The sequence below is a fragment of the Bombus vosnesenskii genome, unplaced genomic scaffold, assembly GCF_011952255.1.
Source record: "Bombus vosnesenskii isolate JDL3184/JDL3185 unplaced genomic scaffold, Bvos_JDL3184-5_v1.1 scf7180000013267, whole genome shotgun sequence".
NCBI classification, from domain to species: domain Eukaryota; kingdom Metazoa; phylum Arthropoda; class Insecta; order Hymenoptera; family Apidae; genus Bombus; species Bombus vosnesenskii.
This window is the reverse complement of record NW_022882927.1, coordinates 908,606-929,641: the sequence shown is the minus strand read 5'-3', so window position 1 is coordinate 929,641 and position 21,036 is coordinate 908,606. Positions and strand designations below refer to the sequence as shown.

The window sequence follows — 21,036 nt, the reverse complement described above, 5'->3', positions numbered from 1 at the left end:
CAATGATTCGTTTTCGTGTGCGAGTGTACGAACAGGCAACGTACTTTATGAACAGATGGAAAAGCAAGGAGAAGGGTTGCCTGCCCCTAAACTATAAGTACAGTATTTATACGTGCATATATAAATATAGAAATAAATATACGCATGCACACGTACGCGTACTTAGGTTACACAACTACGCGTGCTCGTATATTATTTTATATATTTATGTATATTTCTTTGTAGCATTTGTTATATTTATTTAAATAGCGTATAAATTTGAGATAGCTTTTAGTCGTGTCATAAATTGCGCCAGACTATAGCCGGTCCTCCCATTCCCTGTCCTTTGAAGTAATAATTTATTTCATGTTGATTTAGCTAAACTATAATAATTTACTAAGTCTCTAGTTTTTTTCTTTCAATCAATCAATATATATATATATATATTTATATATTTATATATTTATATATTCATTTATTTATTCATTCATTTTATTTATATTATATTTCATATTTATAATATTTATATTTATATATTTATATACTCCTTCTTTAATAATTCATATTTATATATTTATATATAGAATAGTTGTTGGTACTTTGGTTGATTATTTCTGCTAGATCAGAGTTTTCTTCTCCGTTCCATCGCTCGCCTACGCTAGTTTTCCAGCGTGCTTTATGTATTTGATTTCGTTCTAATGACCCCCATTTTTCCTCCACTAACATCAATGCTCCGTCGCTGCTTCTTTACATGTGGCTTCCGCCCAGAATCGTATAAATCGAAGCTCGCGCGAAACTCTGTGATTCGACCGGGCATCGCTCGCTAAATGTCCAAATGTTTTATTTATCGTGCTTAAAAAAATATTCAATGTTCACATGAATATCGTCCGTTGCTAATCACATCGGTAGCCACAAATTTTGTGAACTCATACCAATGTAAGTACTTGCTGCCTGCTGTACTGTTCGATTTGCCCGGTGCAAACAATCCCTTAAAATCTCCCTAATCGTTCGTAATGAGGTATAAAACTGAATCGTGATAACAAGAAAGGCTAACGAAAACAAACAAGGAACAATACGTTCGAAAACAATGCCCAAATATCAATATATACGCGCGTATATTCGAGATATTTGTCGTATAAAATAAATTTGATACGTAAAACGCGACGTGTTTGGTCGCAAATTCTCAGGAACAACGTACTCCGATAAAATAAAGAAATTATATCCTCAGCGTGTCGTTAGCGAAATTATTCTAAAATGAAATTGCACTTGGTTTACCTGGAAACCTTTCGGAACAATAAATACTTCATTACCTAAATAGATTCGTTTAAATAGTCACTTTGGTTTAGAAAAGAAAATCTATACATCGCTTTACGCGAAAATTACGTCTTAAAATTAAGGCAAATAGTAAATAAATATTTTATGAGAAAACGCGTAAATTATTCTCGCCCCTCCCCCCCCCCCTCCCACCATTATGCCGAGTATAAAAATGACTAGACGTAGACTAGGTAAATAAAATAAAAAAGTAAAGCTCATTGCGTTCAGCTGGTTCAGACGATCTACTATTTCTTCCGCGTTTCCTCCTCTCTCTCCCCTATTATCGAATGGACAGAAACATTCTGCGCGAGATGGACTCGATCTTGTTAACGTCGTCGTCGTCGTCGTCGTCGTCGTGATCGTAGTAGTTTTCACCCTTTTGTTACTTTTGTTTTGTTTGGATAATCACAGCCTGGTTGACATTTCTCGGGCGATGCGTGACCGGTCAGTCAAACAAGAACGATTTTATGAATCGTCGAGCCATGAGAATGAACAACAACAGGATCCCGATCTTTTTTGGATCGCGAAGCGTAATGTGATCAGGTTGAACGATCCTTCGTTAAAAAAGGAACCCCGATGGATATAATTTCGGCCGGAAATTCGTTCGCACTTTTCGCTTAACGATCTAATCGTACTCTTAATAATGATGATCGTAATATAATAATGACGATGATGATAAAGGGGTAATAATAATAATAAATACTACGTTGGGTGAACGAGCGCCGTGGCGCGGACGACCGGACTTCGAAATGACTTCACTTTGACACGGCACTAACGATCCCTTTAAATTGTCTCGTATATAAAATCTACGGCGCGACGTACATACCTACGCCTTTGATAATCTTAACGTAAGAAGAACCGATAACCCGCGAATGTTGGGTCGGCACTGATTCATACATGTAGATACGTGTGTAAGTAGATGCGTGATGTGTGAGCTGTATGCGCGTGTTGTGCACGTGTGCGTGTGTCCGCGCGTGTATGTGCGTCGTTTGTATATATACCAGTGTAAATGTATGTAAATGCGTGTTCCATGTTCGGATTCGTAGTTTTCGTTTTAGAAATTTGTTCTTCTTTCTAGACGTTGCGTGAGACGAGCACCCTGTATACGTGATTGACAAATTTGCGTTAGGAGAGACCGCGAGCACTGTGCCGTCGGTCCTGCCCGAAGACCACTAAACATAGTAAACGATCCTAACGACGTTGCTATATACGTGGTACGTATAATACGGTGATGACGCGTTCGCATACCGAACACACGACATCCAAACGGATTCGACGGTTTAACTGCGTTTTCAAATGAAAATTGGCAAAGTTGTTCGTAAACGAATAAGGAATTCAACCGATACACACACTGTATTTCTTGTTTTCTAGAGAATCTGAAGAGGTACTTTCTTTGGTATTGTATGGGTCGAATCGCAGTAATAGTTAACTTTTTTCAACAGTCGGTCGGCTACAATCGCCATGCCGTTTCGTCAGGAACTAAGAGTATTCTTTGGTTAGTGCTGGAAAGTCACCCGTCTTGAACGTTCACCGTGATTATCAAACTATATAGGAGATAGTGTGTCGTCGGAACGATAACCTGGTCGAGAGGCTCTAGGCTCTCGATATCTACTACTTCCCGGATGATCGGATCTTCAAAATCGTATTAGGATTAGAATGTCTTGTTGTAAGACGCGTATCGAATAATCGTTCGTATCTCGATACGAATCCTCGTTTGGCAGTAGGGATCGAGAGTGAAGAACGGAAAAATGTATAAAATAGAATAAGATGTAGGAAAATAGAAAGAACTGGATGAAAAAGATCGACGTGTTCTCCGTTCTTAGTAAAGAATTTGTCGTATCCGAGCATCCGAGAAATCGTTTGAAGCGTGAATCCTACTCGCGTTTGGTTTCTCGGACTGGGTTCAGTGCTGGACATCCAATGTTTCATTAGCATCAGCCTGCCTCTTCGTCCTCGCCGCGTGGCTGCCGGCGAAGTCAATCTACTGACTTCTAATTTTTATACTCTAATTAAATTATCTAACTAGTATACTAGATTATTATAGTGGAGAGCGTTGTAACGGTGATTCAAACTCATCACTTCTGATCGTCGAGCGTTCAATAAGCCCGTGTTCTTGTACGACATCTGTAATTAGAAAGGGTCCATACTATTTAACCATCGTCGATACATTATGAGTTCATATTCGTTGTATGTGAAAGAGGATCTTTTTACGGTAATCTATCAGTCTAAAATCTAACAATCTGAATATCGATAGCGATACCACTAACGATTATTTATACTTGGCACACTGAGAGAACTATATAAAAATTACTGGATTCGTCTTTTGATCAAATACAAAATAGAACTGGAAATTTCCAAGGAGGATGTATTTCATTATTCGGGAACTTTCTTCAAACTTACTCTGTGGGTTATGATGTAGGGTGCGTATCGTCCAGTTTCTCTAAGCTAGGACTTTGGTTAGTATGGCCGGCTTGCGTCCTTGGGCCTCTTTAACTGGACTTTTAAACGCTTCATCCCTATCTGGAAGCCATTCATCGCTTGAATCGCTGTCTGTGCGCTCGCTGGATTATCGAACGACACGAAACCTGAAAGAACCGAATCGTCAATTATTTTAATCGATAAAACAGAATATTTACGCGTTATTGACATTTAATAGTTTAAAAGATTAGTAACAAGTTGAACACGTCCTTTTAATAAAAAAAATCTTTCGTTAAAAAAAAGACTTTATTTCGGAAAATAGGACAAAATTCTGTATCGAAGTAATACAGCTAGAAATATCGATTATATCCCAACCATAATACGAGAATCTTTCCACCGCAACGGCTGACCTGAAATTGTTCTTGAATCGAGATTAAAAGAAATTAGTTACGATATTTTTCGACTTACGATGAAAACGGGAAGTTGAATATCGACACCTGAGGGCATCTGATTATCGCAAAAGGGTACTCGCTGGCTAACCAGTGATTTAGATTAGCTGATTCGCCGCGAGGAATAAAAAGTTTTCTGCGAAGGGACCTCGGTACTATCATCAAAGTTTTATCGAGAATAAGAGAAAGGGAGAGGGAAAGAGAGAAGGTGCACGATAACGAAGCTCTTAACAACAGAAGCGCCGCTGAAAGGTCATCAGGGCCCTCCCAGTTTAAGCCAATTTTGACCATTAGCCCCGATCCAATTTTAGTTTTGCCATCATGGCGGCCTACTGCCTGACCAATCGCGGCTCTTCATCGCTCGGCGACCACCGCTTTTACTCGGAGTTCGTAAATTACTTTTACTAGGTGACTGAAGAGGCTTTAACCCTTGTTCGATGAAAAAGTATCCCTTTACCGTTTTCTTCCCCCAAAATTCTCTCTTCCGTTGAATTCCAAGAAAATAATATCGTGCGTCGTTATTTATATCGTACGATTACAGACGAATCGCGTTACACGCAAAAACGTACATATACGCGTCTATGTAGATTATAATGCTCGAAGCATTTTCATTCCTCTTTTTTCGTTACGTTATAGAACTTCTTTTACGGAAGTTGATCACAACGTCGATATCAAAGTATGCATCGTGAATGAACGATATGTTCACTTTGGACGTGCCTTTTTCATCAATGTCTCGATAATTACACGCAGAACGACACACAACGAAACCGAGAATATAACGACCACTGTCCTTTCAACGATGAAATTCATCCGGCTGTATAGGCCATAATAATCGGCAGCGATAGGCAGAAAAATATTAATCGCGCTAGTTACGAATGAATAGACTAAGAGGAATATCAGCGAATATATCCGTCCAATTATCTGCACTCATATTTCAGCATCCTTTCAAGGTACAATTAATCAAAGCTACCACTGGTACGTTTTTCAGCGCTTTTGTTTCAATCCCTTCTGATTAACCAAAAGGACTACCTAGTTTCATTCGAGTCACAGTCGGACGTGTATTCATATTTAATGAAGAATTTTCGTCTCATGGACTTGTAAAATGCACATTAATTTTTTATACCTACAGAGATGGATCGAATACTTTTATACAAATATGTTGCGAACACAACGTCTTATTCGAATATCGTTCGATACGATACGAAATAAAAATGAACCTGTTGGATTTTTAAGAGATCGTTAAAAGCGCGCTTATCGCTGGTAATTACTACCAACTTATAAAAATGATTTTACGAACGTTCGCCTTCGTTGTGCGACTTTGATCCTTTGTCCAAGTGATCGGTATCGATATTGCCGAGACTTTACCAAACCGTCCTACCTTTGGAAGATATCACCATCGAACCGTCTAGCTGTTCAACGGTATTTTGTTTCTCTCTTCCGTGGGCCACTCTTCGCGTGTTTTGTGGAAATGACACACTTACCGAAGCATTTACTCTGGTTGGTGGCCCGATCGATGAAAACCTTGGACGATATGACGTTGCCAAAGGGGATGAACATCTGCATGAGCTCACCATCTCCAAACTCCTGAGGCAGGTGGTAGATGAATAGGTTGCAGCCTTCAGGTCCTGAGATAGAGCATCCTACCATATAAATCAGAGCACATCTAAACATCTAAACTTGAAGTATAATACTCAAGTTAAAATGTTAGTTCTGGATGAGTTTCGTTCTTCGCAACATAATGATTTCGACGCGACAGGAGAGCCACCTCGCGTCAGCGAGTATGCACACATTGCTCTCTTCTCGTTCTTCCCGATTCTCGTCTGGATGCGTTTTTGATGAATGAAGATGAAGATTCGTGATCGTTTCTCGATGACAATCTGATTTCTCTCTCGTCGCACGGAAATGTGAAGGACGATTTGCACATGGTGAATATTCTTTTTCTTTTTTAATGAATCACGTGACAGGGGATCTTCGGATAGGGGCATTAAACGAAACGCAAAGAAAGTGAAATTCAACTGAAATAAAGAAGGGAGGGGAGGAAGATCAGACGGGAGATGAAGGGAATGGATTGAACGAAGGAATAGAGGTGCGTGATTGCCGACGAAGAGAGTAATGATTAGAATGTCACGATGATGTCTGTTACGGCAATGAGCTTTTTCGCGGTTCAAGTAACGTTGAGTATTTATACTTTCAAATATACAAACACACAACACTGGGATTCACAACACAATGACGAGCGAGGTGAAGGGTATTTTTTAATGAATGCAAATGGGATGTAAGGAGTGTGGTGACAGTGATGATACTGATTACGATGGTGCGACACTTTGCATGAGATTGCCAGACATGTTAATCCGTCGTCTTATTACTACGAAGTTTAATATTCGTGATACAAGTACGAAAGTGAATGAGTAAGATAGGTTACGTAAAAATTCGCTAGATAACGTGTTGTTTCTTTTCGAGAAAAAAAAAAGAAAATCAATAACGCTTTTCACCAATGACGAAGCAACTATATAAATTTCCTCGGTAAAATTTTGTCGAGCCAATGCCTTATCTTCAGCTTTCTAGACAATTCATTCTCTCATTTTTAACCCAACTTTCACAAAAGTCCTCCGTCAATTAACGATGACGAATCATCGTACGTATTCGTGAAATTTCATTAAAGTTTGAAATGATACGCAATTCCTTCTCCAATTAGATTGTAGAGCTTTCGTCGGATAACGAAAAATTCTCTTGTTACTTTATGTCAGCCGCAAAAGATATAAAGACACCGACGATTAATACGTCCGTGGAGGAAAGTCCAACGGAAGAAGCAAAGTAAGGGTCGGAATAACGAGAGTCCAAATACGGATTTAGCTAATTTCACTGAACTTTATAACTCCGACGTCAATTAGCGGCGATTATGACCATGGAAACTTCAGCTCTTTTGGCCTGCGCTTCTCTCAGCTAACGGACGCATTTAAGTAATGAGATGGCTGCCACTCAACTTTTAGGATGCTACTCATCGCGACTCGTTCGTTCCTCGCCGAGATTCGCCCTTCTGTCACTTCTACACCTTTACGAACGAACGTTACCGTGTCGAATTACCACAAGAGAGTGCAATTGTCCGTTTCCAGTTCCGCGAACGATCACGGGTCTCGTTCATTTCATAGTTCTTAGTCAATTATAGCTCTTTCTATTGCTTTCTAAATGACTATCGGCGGTCGACTGACTTTTACAACTGTTTCAGAGATTAATTCTGTCGTGATTCTAGAGAAAGTTTCCTATGAAATTAGAGAAATAATTGTAGAATCTGTTTAAAGTATAGGGTGAAGTGGAAAATGTCGGATTAACGGAAACAACGAACCGATGGAGATACACGTGGAATCACTGTATTATTACGACGACGATGGTTAATCGGTTTCAACGATGAACGAATAGGTACGTATATCGAGCGAGGGATTAAAATTTGAAGAATGACGTAACATTGTCGTTTCCGCGTATTCGTGAAAATTGACGTACAAATAATTCGAGAGACAGAATATTTTACAAAATTTTAGCATCTCGTTTCGAATGTTCGTATTCAACTACAATTTCTAGGAGCTTTCAAAGCTTTATTGCACGTAATTACAGCAGGAAAAAGCATAATTACGAAACGGATAAAATATAAAAATATTGAGTTTTACAAATAGAAGAAGCTACCTCGAACGGATTTAAGTTTTAGAAATAATTCTCCGATGAAAATTCGTTTATCGCGATACAGGTTTAGCGAGTGTCGTACTGTTGCGCGAAGTTTAAGGAAAGTAGAGATAAACTCTATATCTACATCGTTTGAACGTGTCTCGTGGTTTACACGAAGAACGGGAAATGTTCTCTTTTTCGCGAGCACCGACTTCGTCTCGGTAATAACTCGATCGTAGTTGTCACGTGAAACCCAAATTAGAGCCGGTGTCGACGGGTTTCCGGTTCCGACGAAGGGGAGAATGGAGGAGGAATTGCGGTGGACGCCGGAATCACGAAGAACGAGCCATAAATTTAACCACGTCGTCGTGCCATGCGATCGTTGATTCTGAAATTGGTTTTCGACTCTCTAATTGGCCCACGCGCGGGACGTGCACGCGAATTTAATGAAAGCAACACCTCCCCCAAACCCGAGGGAGAGAAGTAGTATCTACGAGCAGACTAAAGCGTTAAGATGAGTATCCACTGAACCTGATATTCCACTGCTTGAACATTTTTTTCTTCGAACGGCATTCTTTCGCACATATTTTTATCCGAGTGATTCGAGCTTACAAATGTATGCAGAGTAGCCATTAATATTTTATATATTTTCGTATTTATACAAACGTGTGCACAACTAAATGTCCAACGAAAGGGGCATATACGTTTTTTCATACAAATGTTCAGAGTGCTTCGAACGATTGCCCGAACACGTTTACAACGATCGAAGATAAAGAATTTCATAACTCAAAATTTAAAATTCAGTATCTATTACAGAGAATTGATATACGTGATGATGGTATTTAACTATGTAACGATATCGAATATCGATCAACACCCGTAATAAGTGCACAGTCCATATACATATAACAAGATGTACGATTGATCGTCATAAGAAAGCAAAGATCATTGTTGGTTGACAGCGCAACACCGAACACAGCTAGGAATAATTACATTGAGTACAACGAAAACACACCGATGTATACCCATCTATGTATATAAAGAATGAACGTAGAGCTTCCACGAAACGCTCAGAATATCGTGGTACAACTATTGTTTACGAGAAGAGAGAGGTACGAACACCGAGAACACCTTATGAGACGTATAATACATTAAGAACATACTAAAGAAGCAAAAATGATGAACGAAGCGACACTAAGTATAAAATTGATAACGATGTCATGCAATGATGACAGAATAAACGATATCGTTCTTCTGATGTCGCCGTCACGTCTGCTTCCATTAGGATAGGTTGCCGCTCTCTTTTAATTTCAACATCCACGTCACTTGTTTCAGAAGTAAATAAATCGAAATCGGATTTAGAACGATCGTACAGCGAAATTAACTTCGATATACGCGATTATCGTCTCGTTGAGACACATTCGCCCTGATAAGTATTTTTTGCCTCGAGTATTTTGAACGATGATGTTCAAATTTCCACTTAATCTTTGCTCTCTAGTCTGTATCTAAAAGTAAAATATTATAATAAAACTGCTCTGCATAAAGTTATTTCCAAAATTTATTATCACTACATTAAATTAATATTATCGCTAAGTAACGCATTTACATAAAATACGAGCGCTTTTACGATTGATAGTAAGAACTCTTTATTCGGAACGTTATATGGTAATTTTCATAGTAGCGAATGTGTAAAACGATAAAATGTATCTCATGATAACATATTACGAGAATGTATCAACGAGATACTGTGCGTTCGGAAAAGCAGGCGAAAAGCGGCGCTGGAAGAGAGCAGAAAATAGGGATATCGAGGAGGCCTGGAAGCGTGGGAGGGGCAACGCTGTCGCGGTAAACTTCCCATTATCCTACAATGTAACAACGGATCGCCGGCAGGCGTAACGGCAAAGTAATTAAAACTTTCGTTTTATTTGCATTATCTCATTGTTAGGCGTCGTATATTCTAATAATGGCGAGTTGTTAATTGCAATTAGGCGCTGGCTCGGCTCACCCTACCCTCGCTTTCTTTTCTGCCGCTTATCCGCCATCTTTAATCCTCACTCGTTTTCTTCGTTCTTTTTTTTTTCTCTCATTCCTATAGATAACGTTGACGAATGATCTGCTCTTTCGTCTGTCCTTTCTTGCGACGACATCGATTTCGATTAATCTTGCGCATTCAATTCGAGTCAATTGACTTAATTAATGCGTTGCCCCTCGGTCCCTGTCGTCGAGAAAACGGAGCGAACGCTGCTAGGATTAGTCGGGCAGGCGAAAGACACGACGCAAATTCACGGACACGAGATGTTGAAAGTTCATTCTTTCGTTATCTTGTCAGTAATTAACGGACGAAACACGATGCGACCGAGGAGACCTGTCTTGTGCAGCTTCCATAGCGGAGAAACCCGACTATTCTCGCAGTATCGACGGGCCAAAATATAACGGTTCCATGAAAGTTCGTGAACGGTTGTAAGTCATCCTTCATCTTTATCGCTATGATTAAACTAAAAATGACCGCAACCATACATGGTCGAATTAAAAAGAACGCGTTCATTTTTCCGAGCTTCTTACCAAAAGAAATGTAACCGCGTTATTGGCTCCTTCCGATGCTTGCTCGTTATCTCGCTACGATCAGTCGTTACTGACAAATCACGTTCTTTTGTAAAGTATTAGAGAACTTTATTCGAGAGATTTCGCAGAGAAAGATCTCTTGGTAGAGCGAGATTTTTACGTACTTCAACAGATGTAAAAAGAAACCACCCGTAGTAATCAATGGTATACCTTGTACGACGTAACAACGAAGGATAAACTCGTGTCTGGACATTTGGGAGCTGGATCTACAATCTTAGGACTACAATCATTCGTGTTTACAGTCAACAGTTAGACGTTGATGAGTGTTCTCTACTTACCTTCCCTCTGCGTGGGTGCCACGGCGGTCATCGGCTGAGGAATAGCTTGAGGAAACTGGCCGTAGACGGCGGGATAAGCTGCGACAGTAACAAATAACAAATACATCATGATGTGTCCACATCTATACACGTAGTGCATGCTGTTCTTATCGTTCCTATTTCGTTTCCATGAAACACAGCTTCTCGTGGCCATCAGTGTTTTCGTGTAAAATAAAAGTAAAATTATGTTGCGTTGGAGACCTTTCGATTTCTCACATAGTGATTTACGTTTCCCATGCGACTGCTCGAATCCGATAAAATAAGAAAGACAAAACGATTTTATAACAACGTTAGATCATACGATGATGCGCAAAAAACGTTTACATCGAATAATTCGCATTTGTAGATTATACTTTGGAACGTCGACGTTAATCATTTTGAAGCTCCTATCTGCTTTGGCGTACGATTCGGATTAGAATGTCAAACGATAATTTTCGTTTGTTGGTATTTGAGCTTAACACGCGGCCAATTATTTTTTAAGTCGACCCAGGCCGGACAAAGATGTTGAATATTTTTGGAGATCAAAGATTAACTCGTATACCCTATGTATGCTGTGACAACGAATTATAATTCCAGGAAATACAACAGCGTAAATGTAACAAGCAGCAACATTAATAAAAGGTAAACTGCATGGTCAACGTCAATCGAGTTAATGCGAAATTGCATTGTCGTCAGCAGCGAGTCGAGAAATAATTATGGTAGAACGGTTTATAATTCGTTCGTAACAAACGTGGATGAACAATGAAAACACTGCGTTTAATTCAGCAGAAACACGGAAAATCAAAAGAGAAAACTGAACGCGATACTTTGCGAAATTATGGCCATGGTTCGTCGAATTAATGAGAAGAGTCTCGGACCGTCAGGTGAACTCGAAAGTAAACGAAAAAAAGTCACTAGACGAGCAAGTCTCTTTTCCATTAAAGCGTCTAGCCGCGTTCGTTGCGGTGTTTTCCACTACAACGATATTCGACCCTCAACGTTCTCATCGTTCCACGACTTTTAACACGATACTTTTGTATTTTGCAACGCTCCTATCCGATATTACCGACATTAACTGTCACGCGATATCGCTTCAAAGTCCCGTTACCCGTTCTGTCCGGCCTCATTATTCGCCGAGTACGCATATCGCGACTATCAAAACTATACGTGTGCGTAACTAACGGCCAGTTTAAATCAACGTTTAGAACGCAACGACGTTGAAGAAAATATCGACGGAAGGAACAGGGCCTAGCTGTACAATAATTGACTAACCAACGATTTCACTCGTAGAACCTTACTTCGAGTAAAATTCAGTCGTAGAACTTTATTCTATCGTTGTTCTACCATCGAGTTTCTTAGACGGGCAAAGAAAAATCGTAGAATATTCGAGATTACGTACGCTGTTATGAAACTTTTCGAGATACTCTCGATCAGGCACATTTATATCGCATAAATACGCGTTGAAGTTGTAGGTTGCAATGGATAAACGAGCACTTTACCGCATGATATTAGAGAAAAGCAATTATAACGGCATTAATTATACCTTGGCAAATATTTAAAACGCGCGCGATTGATATTTGTTTGTGACGGATAAACGTAGAGAGGGATGGTCAGCGGGGGCGGAGCGAAGGGGTTTGGTCGTTCGCTCTCAGATCAGAAGAGGTAAATTTTCGCTTGGAAATTAATTATTTCCGTGCAAACATTGCTTTAATATATTCCGATTGACGTTACCGGAGGTTTCGGTCCAACGATGGTCCGACGTTTGGCGTATGAAATAAATACGCCATCATACGTCGGTTACCATTCGCCCGGATAGAGGGACACACGATATTTCGGATTGCTTTTTTTCCACTCGCTGATCTCCACGGCCTGTGTACACTGGACGAAAATACACAGAAAAAGAATATCCTATTTTTGAGTCTTTGGCAAACACGGGAAACCAGCGCGGTCTCCGCGTACGGACGTTATACCTCAAATTTGATGAATTTCTGCCAATTCCGCGTGCACGTATAGAGACAGGAAAGATACATGGGTAGAAAAAGGGGGTCTCTCCCCGATGCTAATAGACGACCAAACGAAAAAGAATACGGGATGACGGACAACGTAGGGGAAACTTGTACAAAACTACGTATAGTGTACGCTGTACCTGTCTATTTCTACAACCACTAAAAACCGAGCAATTCGTCTAAATTTTGCACGTTACGAGGATAAAACGAAAAAAAGAAAGACTTTTAGAATTTTAATTGGGCATTTAGTCTTGTAAATTAAAAGAATATGGCGAACTTTCACTGTACAATTCCGCACAGATTTTCGACGCGTACATTCCTACTAAAATATTTGTTAGGACGACGAATTTTTGCGAGTTTTTCGCTGCTTTGCAGTCGATAATGACGCGCGCTCATGAAACTTGGTGCTGGTGAAACAGCAATTCGAATGCTCCGTTATTAATTTAACCATTGGGACAGAGAATTCATCAAACCCCTGTGTTAATTGCTAACGGTGAGCGGAACGAATCGAAGTATAGTTATACGTCGTGTCGACACGCTGATTAGACTGAAACGGAATCGTCCATTTTGATGTTGGTTATTGGATTATGATTCCTGCCGGTGTATCGCACTTTGATGTAACATCGTTCGGTTCTTCGACATCCTAGCCGATTACATGTCGGCGTGTTGTCTGCGTTTTAATGAACATGCACGATACATGATGCGCTTAAGAGTTAACAATATATAATGTACACGACGCCTATATAAAATAACATCGAAGATACACTGTAGCAGCACACCAGAAGCATTATATAACGACACGATGACGCGACACGTCTATATAATATGCTTATATGTTATAATATACACGTATGATCATAATGATAACGATGAAACATTTGTGCTCTTGTACATGTGTATAGATATGTGCATGTGTATATATATATTTATATACATTTTTGTATTATATACGTATATAAATGTACACATGCGACCATAGTTACATGCAACAGCCAGAAACGCGACCAGCGGAATCGAATTTTTCAGAGTTAAGTGCTCGAGTGCTCGGATAAAAGCATATTAAAACCGAACGTTCCGATTCATTTGCTCTTGCGTCTTTAGAATCTGTTTCCCCTAATGAGACGTCCTTTGAAAACATGGAAATCGTTCACCGAATAATTAATTCGACGTAAAATATCGTCCACTTAATGTACGCTCTCGTTGAAAAAGCTGAAAGTACATCTAACAACGAACAGAATTACCGTTTTGCGAGACTTCCACGGTAGGATCGCGTTTTCCCGATTGCATCGCTGAAAGTATCGTATTCATGGAGAAACGAAAGCTTGGATCATGCATATAAGTAATAACATTTTCGAATAATATCTCGAGTTGAATAGGCAACGCGATAATTTTCATTCGATCTTTTCCTTTTCTTTTCTTTCGGTCAAAAAACTCGTTACAGAATCCGATTTGGATCGCTGTTTCGAGGCTAGCTTTGAGCTTCGTGCTGTTATCGAAAAAGCACACTATGAAATGCGTTCGCTAAAGTTCCGTGAAAACTCTTTGCAGATACGAAGGCTTGACGGAATTCTCGATAAGACGAAGGGAAAAAGTAAATGGGGAAGAAAAAACTTACCGACACCGGGGTAGGGTTGCATTCCAGGATACGCGGCGGCATGCTGGAGTGCCGCCTCCCCATTGGGCAGCCCTTGTGCTGGAATGGACAGATGGAGGGCATCTACACTTCAGTAAGCTCAGCTCTTATCGAGGACGGACCTATGTCTAGGGCCCCTGTCGCAATACGTACTGACCAATCGATATCGCACGGTATCGCGTATTCTTGGATCCCTCGTTAGCTTAATCTGATTCTACAGGTATGCGTAAGGCGAAATGGGAAATTCGGATACCGATTCTAAGATTTCAACGTTACGTTAACTTTCGTTTTGCATCGAGAAGCGCACGAAAGTGTATAGCCGTGTTATATTTACGCGAGGTGATCTTAACGCTTGCGTACGTAAGTCCTTTGTAGGAATATCGTTTCAAAATTTACCTTCCGATCAATATATTCGTATGGCTTTACTACAAATATGGAAACCAGTACCTTTAGAAGGAGCATTACTAATAATTACTATTAATCGTCGATAAAATATGTACGCGCGTCTTCAAAATTCTCGCAACTAAAGCCCGATACTTAACATTCGCGTATACGACGTTCGCTGCAGCGTCCACGTGAAATAGCGAAGAAAAAGAGAATGGGAAAGATTTTTTCCCACTCGGAGAGAAAGAATCGAGGTAATGTGGTACGTGTCTAGGGCGAGGTTACTCGGTTCTCATAGCAAAGGCAAAATAATAAAGTCCAGCGTCGATTGGCCGAGCATTGCGCAGGGGCGGCACACTGCGCCTGAGTTGATACTCACGTCCCGGATAGGTCTGCGGTATCCCGTTGGTGTAGACACCAGGATCCGAACCTGCTGGTTGACCATTCGGTGTTTGTGCAGCCATGTTGAAATTGGGCATCGTTGGCGATGGTAACGACGGTATCGCCCCGTTAACCGGCTGCCCTGTACCGGTACCTACGAGCAAACCTGATCAGTACACACCGGTTACCCTCTTGCTCTTACAACACCGACCTCAGTCACCCTCCCGACGCGCGACATCGGATCGGGAATGATCATGCTTAGCTAGTTGCCCTCTCTGTACATCCTGTCAACCGATTTACGGTATATATTTACGGTATATACTGTATAATTGGAAGGACGTCAGATCGAGTTTGCGGATGATCCGTATGCCTCGCGTCGCGTTTGAGGGTCCGTATGATCTGCAGATTGCCGGAATATTGATCCGATTTTAGAGCTAATAACGACTCACGGTAGAATACTGTTCCACGAGTTAATGATCCGGCCTCTGAGCAAATCGACTGACTGTTTTCTTAGGATGATTAGATCGGTAATCCGGACCGAAGATCGCTATCTCGGTATCTGCTTAACGTCTACCTTCGATGTAGCGCGTTTGAGCAAGTACGAAAAGTAAACGAGCATTTGGGTGTACGTATCGGTGTGTTGTTTGTAAAGGTGAGGGGTAACGACTCAAAGTTTCGTGCATATTTTAAGCTCTTCAAACGATAGGTTGTTGGCTTAGAAACGAACCATTATACCCTTTAAATAGATGCGTTTCGACCATGAATAATCGTTTTACGGTTCCGTCATTTTTAATCGATTTACCCTTGCAGCTTCATTATCGGTATTTAATAAATTCTAAAAATTATTCCATGTTCAGATACATTAACATCTCGTGTATTAAATATTTTTTCAATTTCACGCATGTTATTCTGCGGACTCTGTTTCGTCCTGTTTCACGGACTGCGAATTAGATACGTTTTTCAAGAAAATGATTTGGAACACGCGAAGATAGGTTTAAAGGAACGGGCACGACATTTCTCGTAACGATGAGAAAACGATAAATAAGTGAAGTTTACTAATATCTAAAATCAAGCGCAGTTCAACAGTCGAGTAATTCATCGCGTATCCATAAATTCGTGCAAATCCATGGAAAATCTTTTCAACTACATCCATCGTCTTGTATAAGGTACTCTCTGCGGATGAAAAATCCATAATGACAGGTACGATGACGTCGTATTTCAGTAGAAATAAAAGCGCAGAAGCTTGGCAATCTGCAAGGCTGGTAAGCGGAGGAAAGATCAGAAGTAGGTGGAGAAGAAATAAAATATTATTTCCCTATCAAAGGGTATTACGTTTCGCTTGACGAGACTCGACGTATACCAGAGAGCGCTTGTCGAGAGCCGATTTCCGTGCTTAGTTTACCTGCCTCTGCTATTTCGTTCCCTCCTCTTGTGTACGCGTTGAACGAATGAGAGAAACCGGAAAAGAGAAGACAGCGAAAGAGGCGAAGAGGAGGGAAGGAGGGTTAGGAAAAAGGGAAGGAACGGTGCTACTTTGGCTTTTCCTCCTTCCCGTTCGCGGCGAGCTTTCGATAAAGTTTCGCGGTACTGGCAATATCTTTCGCTCGAGTCACGCTCGGTGAAAATGTTGTATTGATTTATGAGCCGGTTATAAGGCAACGGACTGTACACTCTTGCTGCCGCGAGATCTGTGGAGGAATAAACGAGGGGAGAGCGGGATAAAAGAGGGGAGATAAAGAAAGAGTTTCACGTCGGTGAAACTGGAAAATTTCGCAACAAAGTGTACATACGTGCGTGTATATTTGTGGAACTTAAGTTAAAGTTCTTCCCTCGCGTGTCCCATTTCTTTGAAATAATTTTACGGAAATCGCAAGTTTCTCTTTCTTCTCGTACTTTGAAGGATAATTCCTTATTCCAAATTAAATACTCGTGTGATACACAGAGACTGTTTAATGCGGACGTGTTTAAAATATCGACATTCGATCTGTCAAAAGAAAGAAAAAACCAAAAAAGGAACATACCAGAAGTCGGTGGAACCACGGGATTTGGCATGCCATTTAACGCGTGCGGTAGTTGCCCAGCACCGACCAGTGCCGCCATTGGGTTGATGTACGTCCCTTGTGCTGTCGCAGCAGCCATGAGAGCTGCTTGCTGCTGTAAGTAGAACATTTATATCGAAAATTTATTCAAGAAAGAGCGTTCTGTTTGGATTACTGCAAGTTAGTTAAGAAATAAAACTTTGGTACTAAGTAATATTTAAATGGAAGTAGTTGGAAATTTACCGAATAAACGTCAAATACACAAATTTCAATATAGATCGAATATAGATGCATAGAAAAATCGAAATGTCCGAATGTACGTATATTACCGGAAATGTTTTACAGAAAAATTAAATCAGCACGTTGGTATTAAGCATCGTCGATCGTTTTTAACAAGACAGAAACAATTATAGGTTGTAGGATTCGCGATAACGAGAACCAGCCAGACGGGGTAATATGGTAACGCGAGAACCATTAACCATAATGTGACCCACCTGAGCATAAGCGCCGTAAGCGCCGAACTGATTGAAAACGAAAGGGTTAAGGAGGCTCATGTTCCCAGCCATTTGCTGCATGCGTCTTAGTTGTCTCTCTTTCTCAGTATCTGCGAACTTTACCACTAAGCTGGATGACGCTCCCTGAAATAAATCATTTCAATATGTTGGTTATCTGTTATAATCGATATCTGACAAATATTATGCAAAAAATGATTCTAAAAATATAAATATTCGCGGTTTAGAAATTATTTGGTCAAATCGGCAATAGGCTATAGAAGACTGATGCGAGAACGCTGCTGTACAATCTATCGTTTGAGGATTATGTTGCTCACAATGTAAATTGCCATGCTATGACAAGCAAGTCTGAAATGCAAGATCAGATACTGCTGTCGGACGTGCCGGTTCGTAATTTCCATGAGACGAAGCGACGCTGTAGCAAGGGGATTACCGTCGCCGACGTAAAGCCGCATAATTTTCTAGAACCTCGCATTTTCTTCGTGACCGCGTGCGCGTTTCTCATCCTCTATAAATTTATAACACGTAGAAAATTTGATAATAACATCGCTTCGACAACGGACGTGATTATCAAAGAAAATTACGGCCTTCTTCCCCCTATTACTTATTGGAAATTAATCGTTCTACTAGCAAACTCGTTTCCATTAAACGTGTGTACCAATTTCCTTTTAATACCTACCGTTTAATTCGTAAAACGTGAATAAGTTTGCCCATCCAAAATAGTATTAAAATCGAGCGAAAGCAAAGGGACGCGGTATTTATAGTATCGTTTTCATATACCACGTTATAAATTATTTTGCATGACCATTATGAAAAGGTATGCTACTGAAAATTCGAAAGAATTTTCCTTTCAGAAAATACAGTAAAGTAATATTCTATTTCTAAATTTCATTTATAGCAACAAGAGAGACTGTGTAACTACATAATAAGCCGAGGAAAACTGAATAAGTTAGGATCTATTATACTTGATCATAGTAGAAACCTCAGAGTATTCTACAGATAGTTAGCATAAGATCTTTTTCAATGGAGAAAACGCGTCTCCTTTTGAGATGTTTACGAGGATACGTAAGACGATGATGTTCTCACCACGTCTAAAATATAAATGGAAAGGCAACAGGTGGTCAGTGGCCATTGTGGCTGCGGAGAAAAGCTCAGCTTTCGAGGTTCTGGTGATATATTATATTCACGTCATCAATGCAAATGCTGGGCGTGTCTGAGTTTATATAACGACGGTAATATTGTAACCCGTTGATACGCTCGCTGAAATTTCCTCTTCTTGTCACGCGATTTTCCACGGTTTATCCATCTATTTCTTTCCTCTGCTTGGCAATCTTTGTGCTGGTTTCATTTCATCTTTCGTGGTCTTGTGTTTTCTTTCGTAATTCCTTTTCCTTTCGTTTGACAGTTATTTCAAATGTATAGTTTTACTCTTCAATTTTTAACACAGTATAAATGCATAATGCGGAAAATATTGCCTGCACGACTATTCTGATCGTCGTTTGAAATTTCCATTACATTTTCTTAATATGCTGTTATATCACAAAGAAGAAACAAAAAGAAAAAAGAAACTAGTTCAATAGAGGAAAAATATGAAAAGGCAACGTGGTAGTTAAAGCGAACCTAAAAATCATGGGTTCGAATTTCGATGCTCGGATTTCTTCCTGTTGCGAGAATGTTTTTCTTCCGTTTTACAAAATAATGTTTCGTCGTGTAAAATACACGATGAAAATTAAAACGGAGCGTTCTAAAACCCACTGTCTAGAAGTTGAAACATAAAGTTGATGATAATTTTAAACAATCATATTTTCACTCTTTATTTCGAATTGGTGAAAATACGGACAATAGTGCACGATGTATAATATCAGCTTAAAGTGGTCTACAATTATATATAACCGAAACTGTACAGAATGCTTTTAAAATGCTTCTAAAACTGTACATGACTCACGTTAAGACACGTTTATACGTTCAAACGTCACAATGACACGTGTCTTTGTGTATTAAAAATGATGCGCAATGATTCGCGTAACCCAACCACGCGCGAACTTGAAACACTGAATGGAAAAGGATGATCCAAGAATTGGTCGAATCGCTCAACCATACATTATAATCAGTGAAGATTTTCCAGAGAGTATCATCGATACTGCCAAATTGTATGAAGAGGATATTGTGTTCGCCATAAAGAACGTGTTTTCTTTTTATTATTTTTGGCGCTGAACATTTCGGGACGTTGTGAAAGGTACAATATACGTGGATTCGAAATTTGCAAAACTTTTTACGGCTTTTTTTTACCTTCTTTTAAGTCTCTTACACAGGGTCGTCAAATACCGCTGACAAAATTAGCTCGTATAAAAATTTATAGGTTTGATGGAGTAATGTAGAGGTAGGCGTTGCCGAAGCAAAGTCGATTTGGTTAAAGCGTTAGATTTTTCGGACGAGAAAAATTGAAATACCTTGTACTATCTGTCAGTTCCACTGTTTTCTGTTATATACATACATATGTATAATAGTAACTTTTCATTTTGCAAAGGTGTACAATGCTGCTACATATATATTAAATAGCAAAGTAACAACCAGGAGTATACGTGGTACATACTACTTTCCAATTAGCTTTGGATAATATCGAGTGAAAAATCGTTAATGGTTCAGCAAGTTCGAATTCGTAGGATACGTATATTAAAAGCTTTCAAACGGGGTGACATTATTCATTTGGTACTGATTTTCATTAGCATTTTACGCGAAGTACCACTTAACTCTTGGTCACACGTAGCTATGTGGAATGCAATCGGTGTTCCGCGAAGGTTACAGAAGAGAAAGAGCAGGAAAGGAAACGACTGGCTCGCAATTATTAAAAGTTTCGTTTACAGCCAAGTCGAATAGGGCCAAACGCGCGTATAACCGCGGCGTTCCAAGGAAACCAGAATCCGGCCGCAGTTTACAAGGCATAAAAGTTATGCGGGTTTCATGGCTGGATACAACTTTCCACATTACTGTAACTAATATCAAGAGTATCCGGCGAAACTCATACGTGTTATTTCTCTTCCCTTATTCGAGAAATTCTGAGACTCAAGTTAAAATATCTTTAATTTTGACCGCGTTTGGTGAGAAGCAGTAATATCGACGATCATATTATTATCGACGAACATCGTTGTTCCGACGAACGTCTCCGAAAAACGTTTTATAAATTTCTCTCCAACCATCGCTAATTACAGTCCACTCGCGCATTGTTTTTTGATCGGTTTTAACAGAAAAAAAAAATCATGGAACGAGATAATTTTGAAATAGCTTGTTTCGTCGGATTATGTCACGGTAACCAGTTTTTTCCTCCTAGGCAATGGCGGAAGGATGC

At 39.9% G+C, this 21,036-nt stretch overlaps 1 protein-coding gene across 21 annotated transcripts in view; it reads right to left on the bottom strand.

The window, feature by feature from the left end:
• Window positions 1-1,622: 1,622 nt before the first annotated feature.
• The window catches only part of LOC117230806 (CUGBP Elav-like family member 4), a 535,916-nt gene continuing 516,502 nt past the window's right edge, over window positions 1,623-21,036 (bottom strand). For 13 of the 21 annotated variants that reach the window (XM_033488625.1, XM_033488620.1, XM_033488622.1 and 10 more), the window contains 8 exons: window positions 17,673-17,816; window positions 17,161-17,293; window positions 15,138-15,305; window positions 14,357-14,458; window positions 10,718-10,795; window positions 5,642-5,800; window positions 3,694-3,878; window positions 1,623-3,417 (listed from right to left, as the gene is read on the bottom strand). In XM_033488625.1, coding sequence (XP_033344516.1) covers window positions 3,751-3,878; window positions 5,642-5,800; window positions 10,718-10,795; window positions 14,357-14,458; window positions 15,138-15,305; window positions 17,161-17,293; window positions 17,673-17,816 — 912 coding nt within the window. In that variant the 3' untranslated portion in view covers window positions 1,623-3,417; window positions 3,694-3,750. The remainder of the gene's footprint in view (window positions 3,418-3,693; window positions 3,879-5,641; window positions 5,801-10,717; window positions 10,796-14,356; window positions 14,459-15,137; window positions 15,306-17,160; window positions 17,294-17,672; window positions 17,817-21,036) is intronic. The other 8 variants (XM_033488616.1, XM_033488632.1, XM_033488613.1 and 5 more) reach the window with 7 other exon arrangements.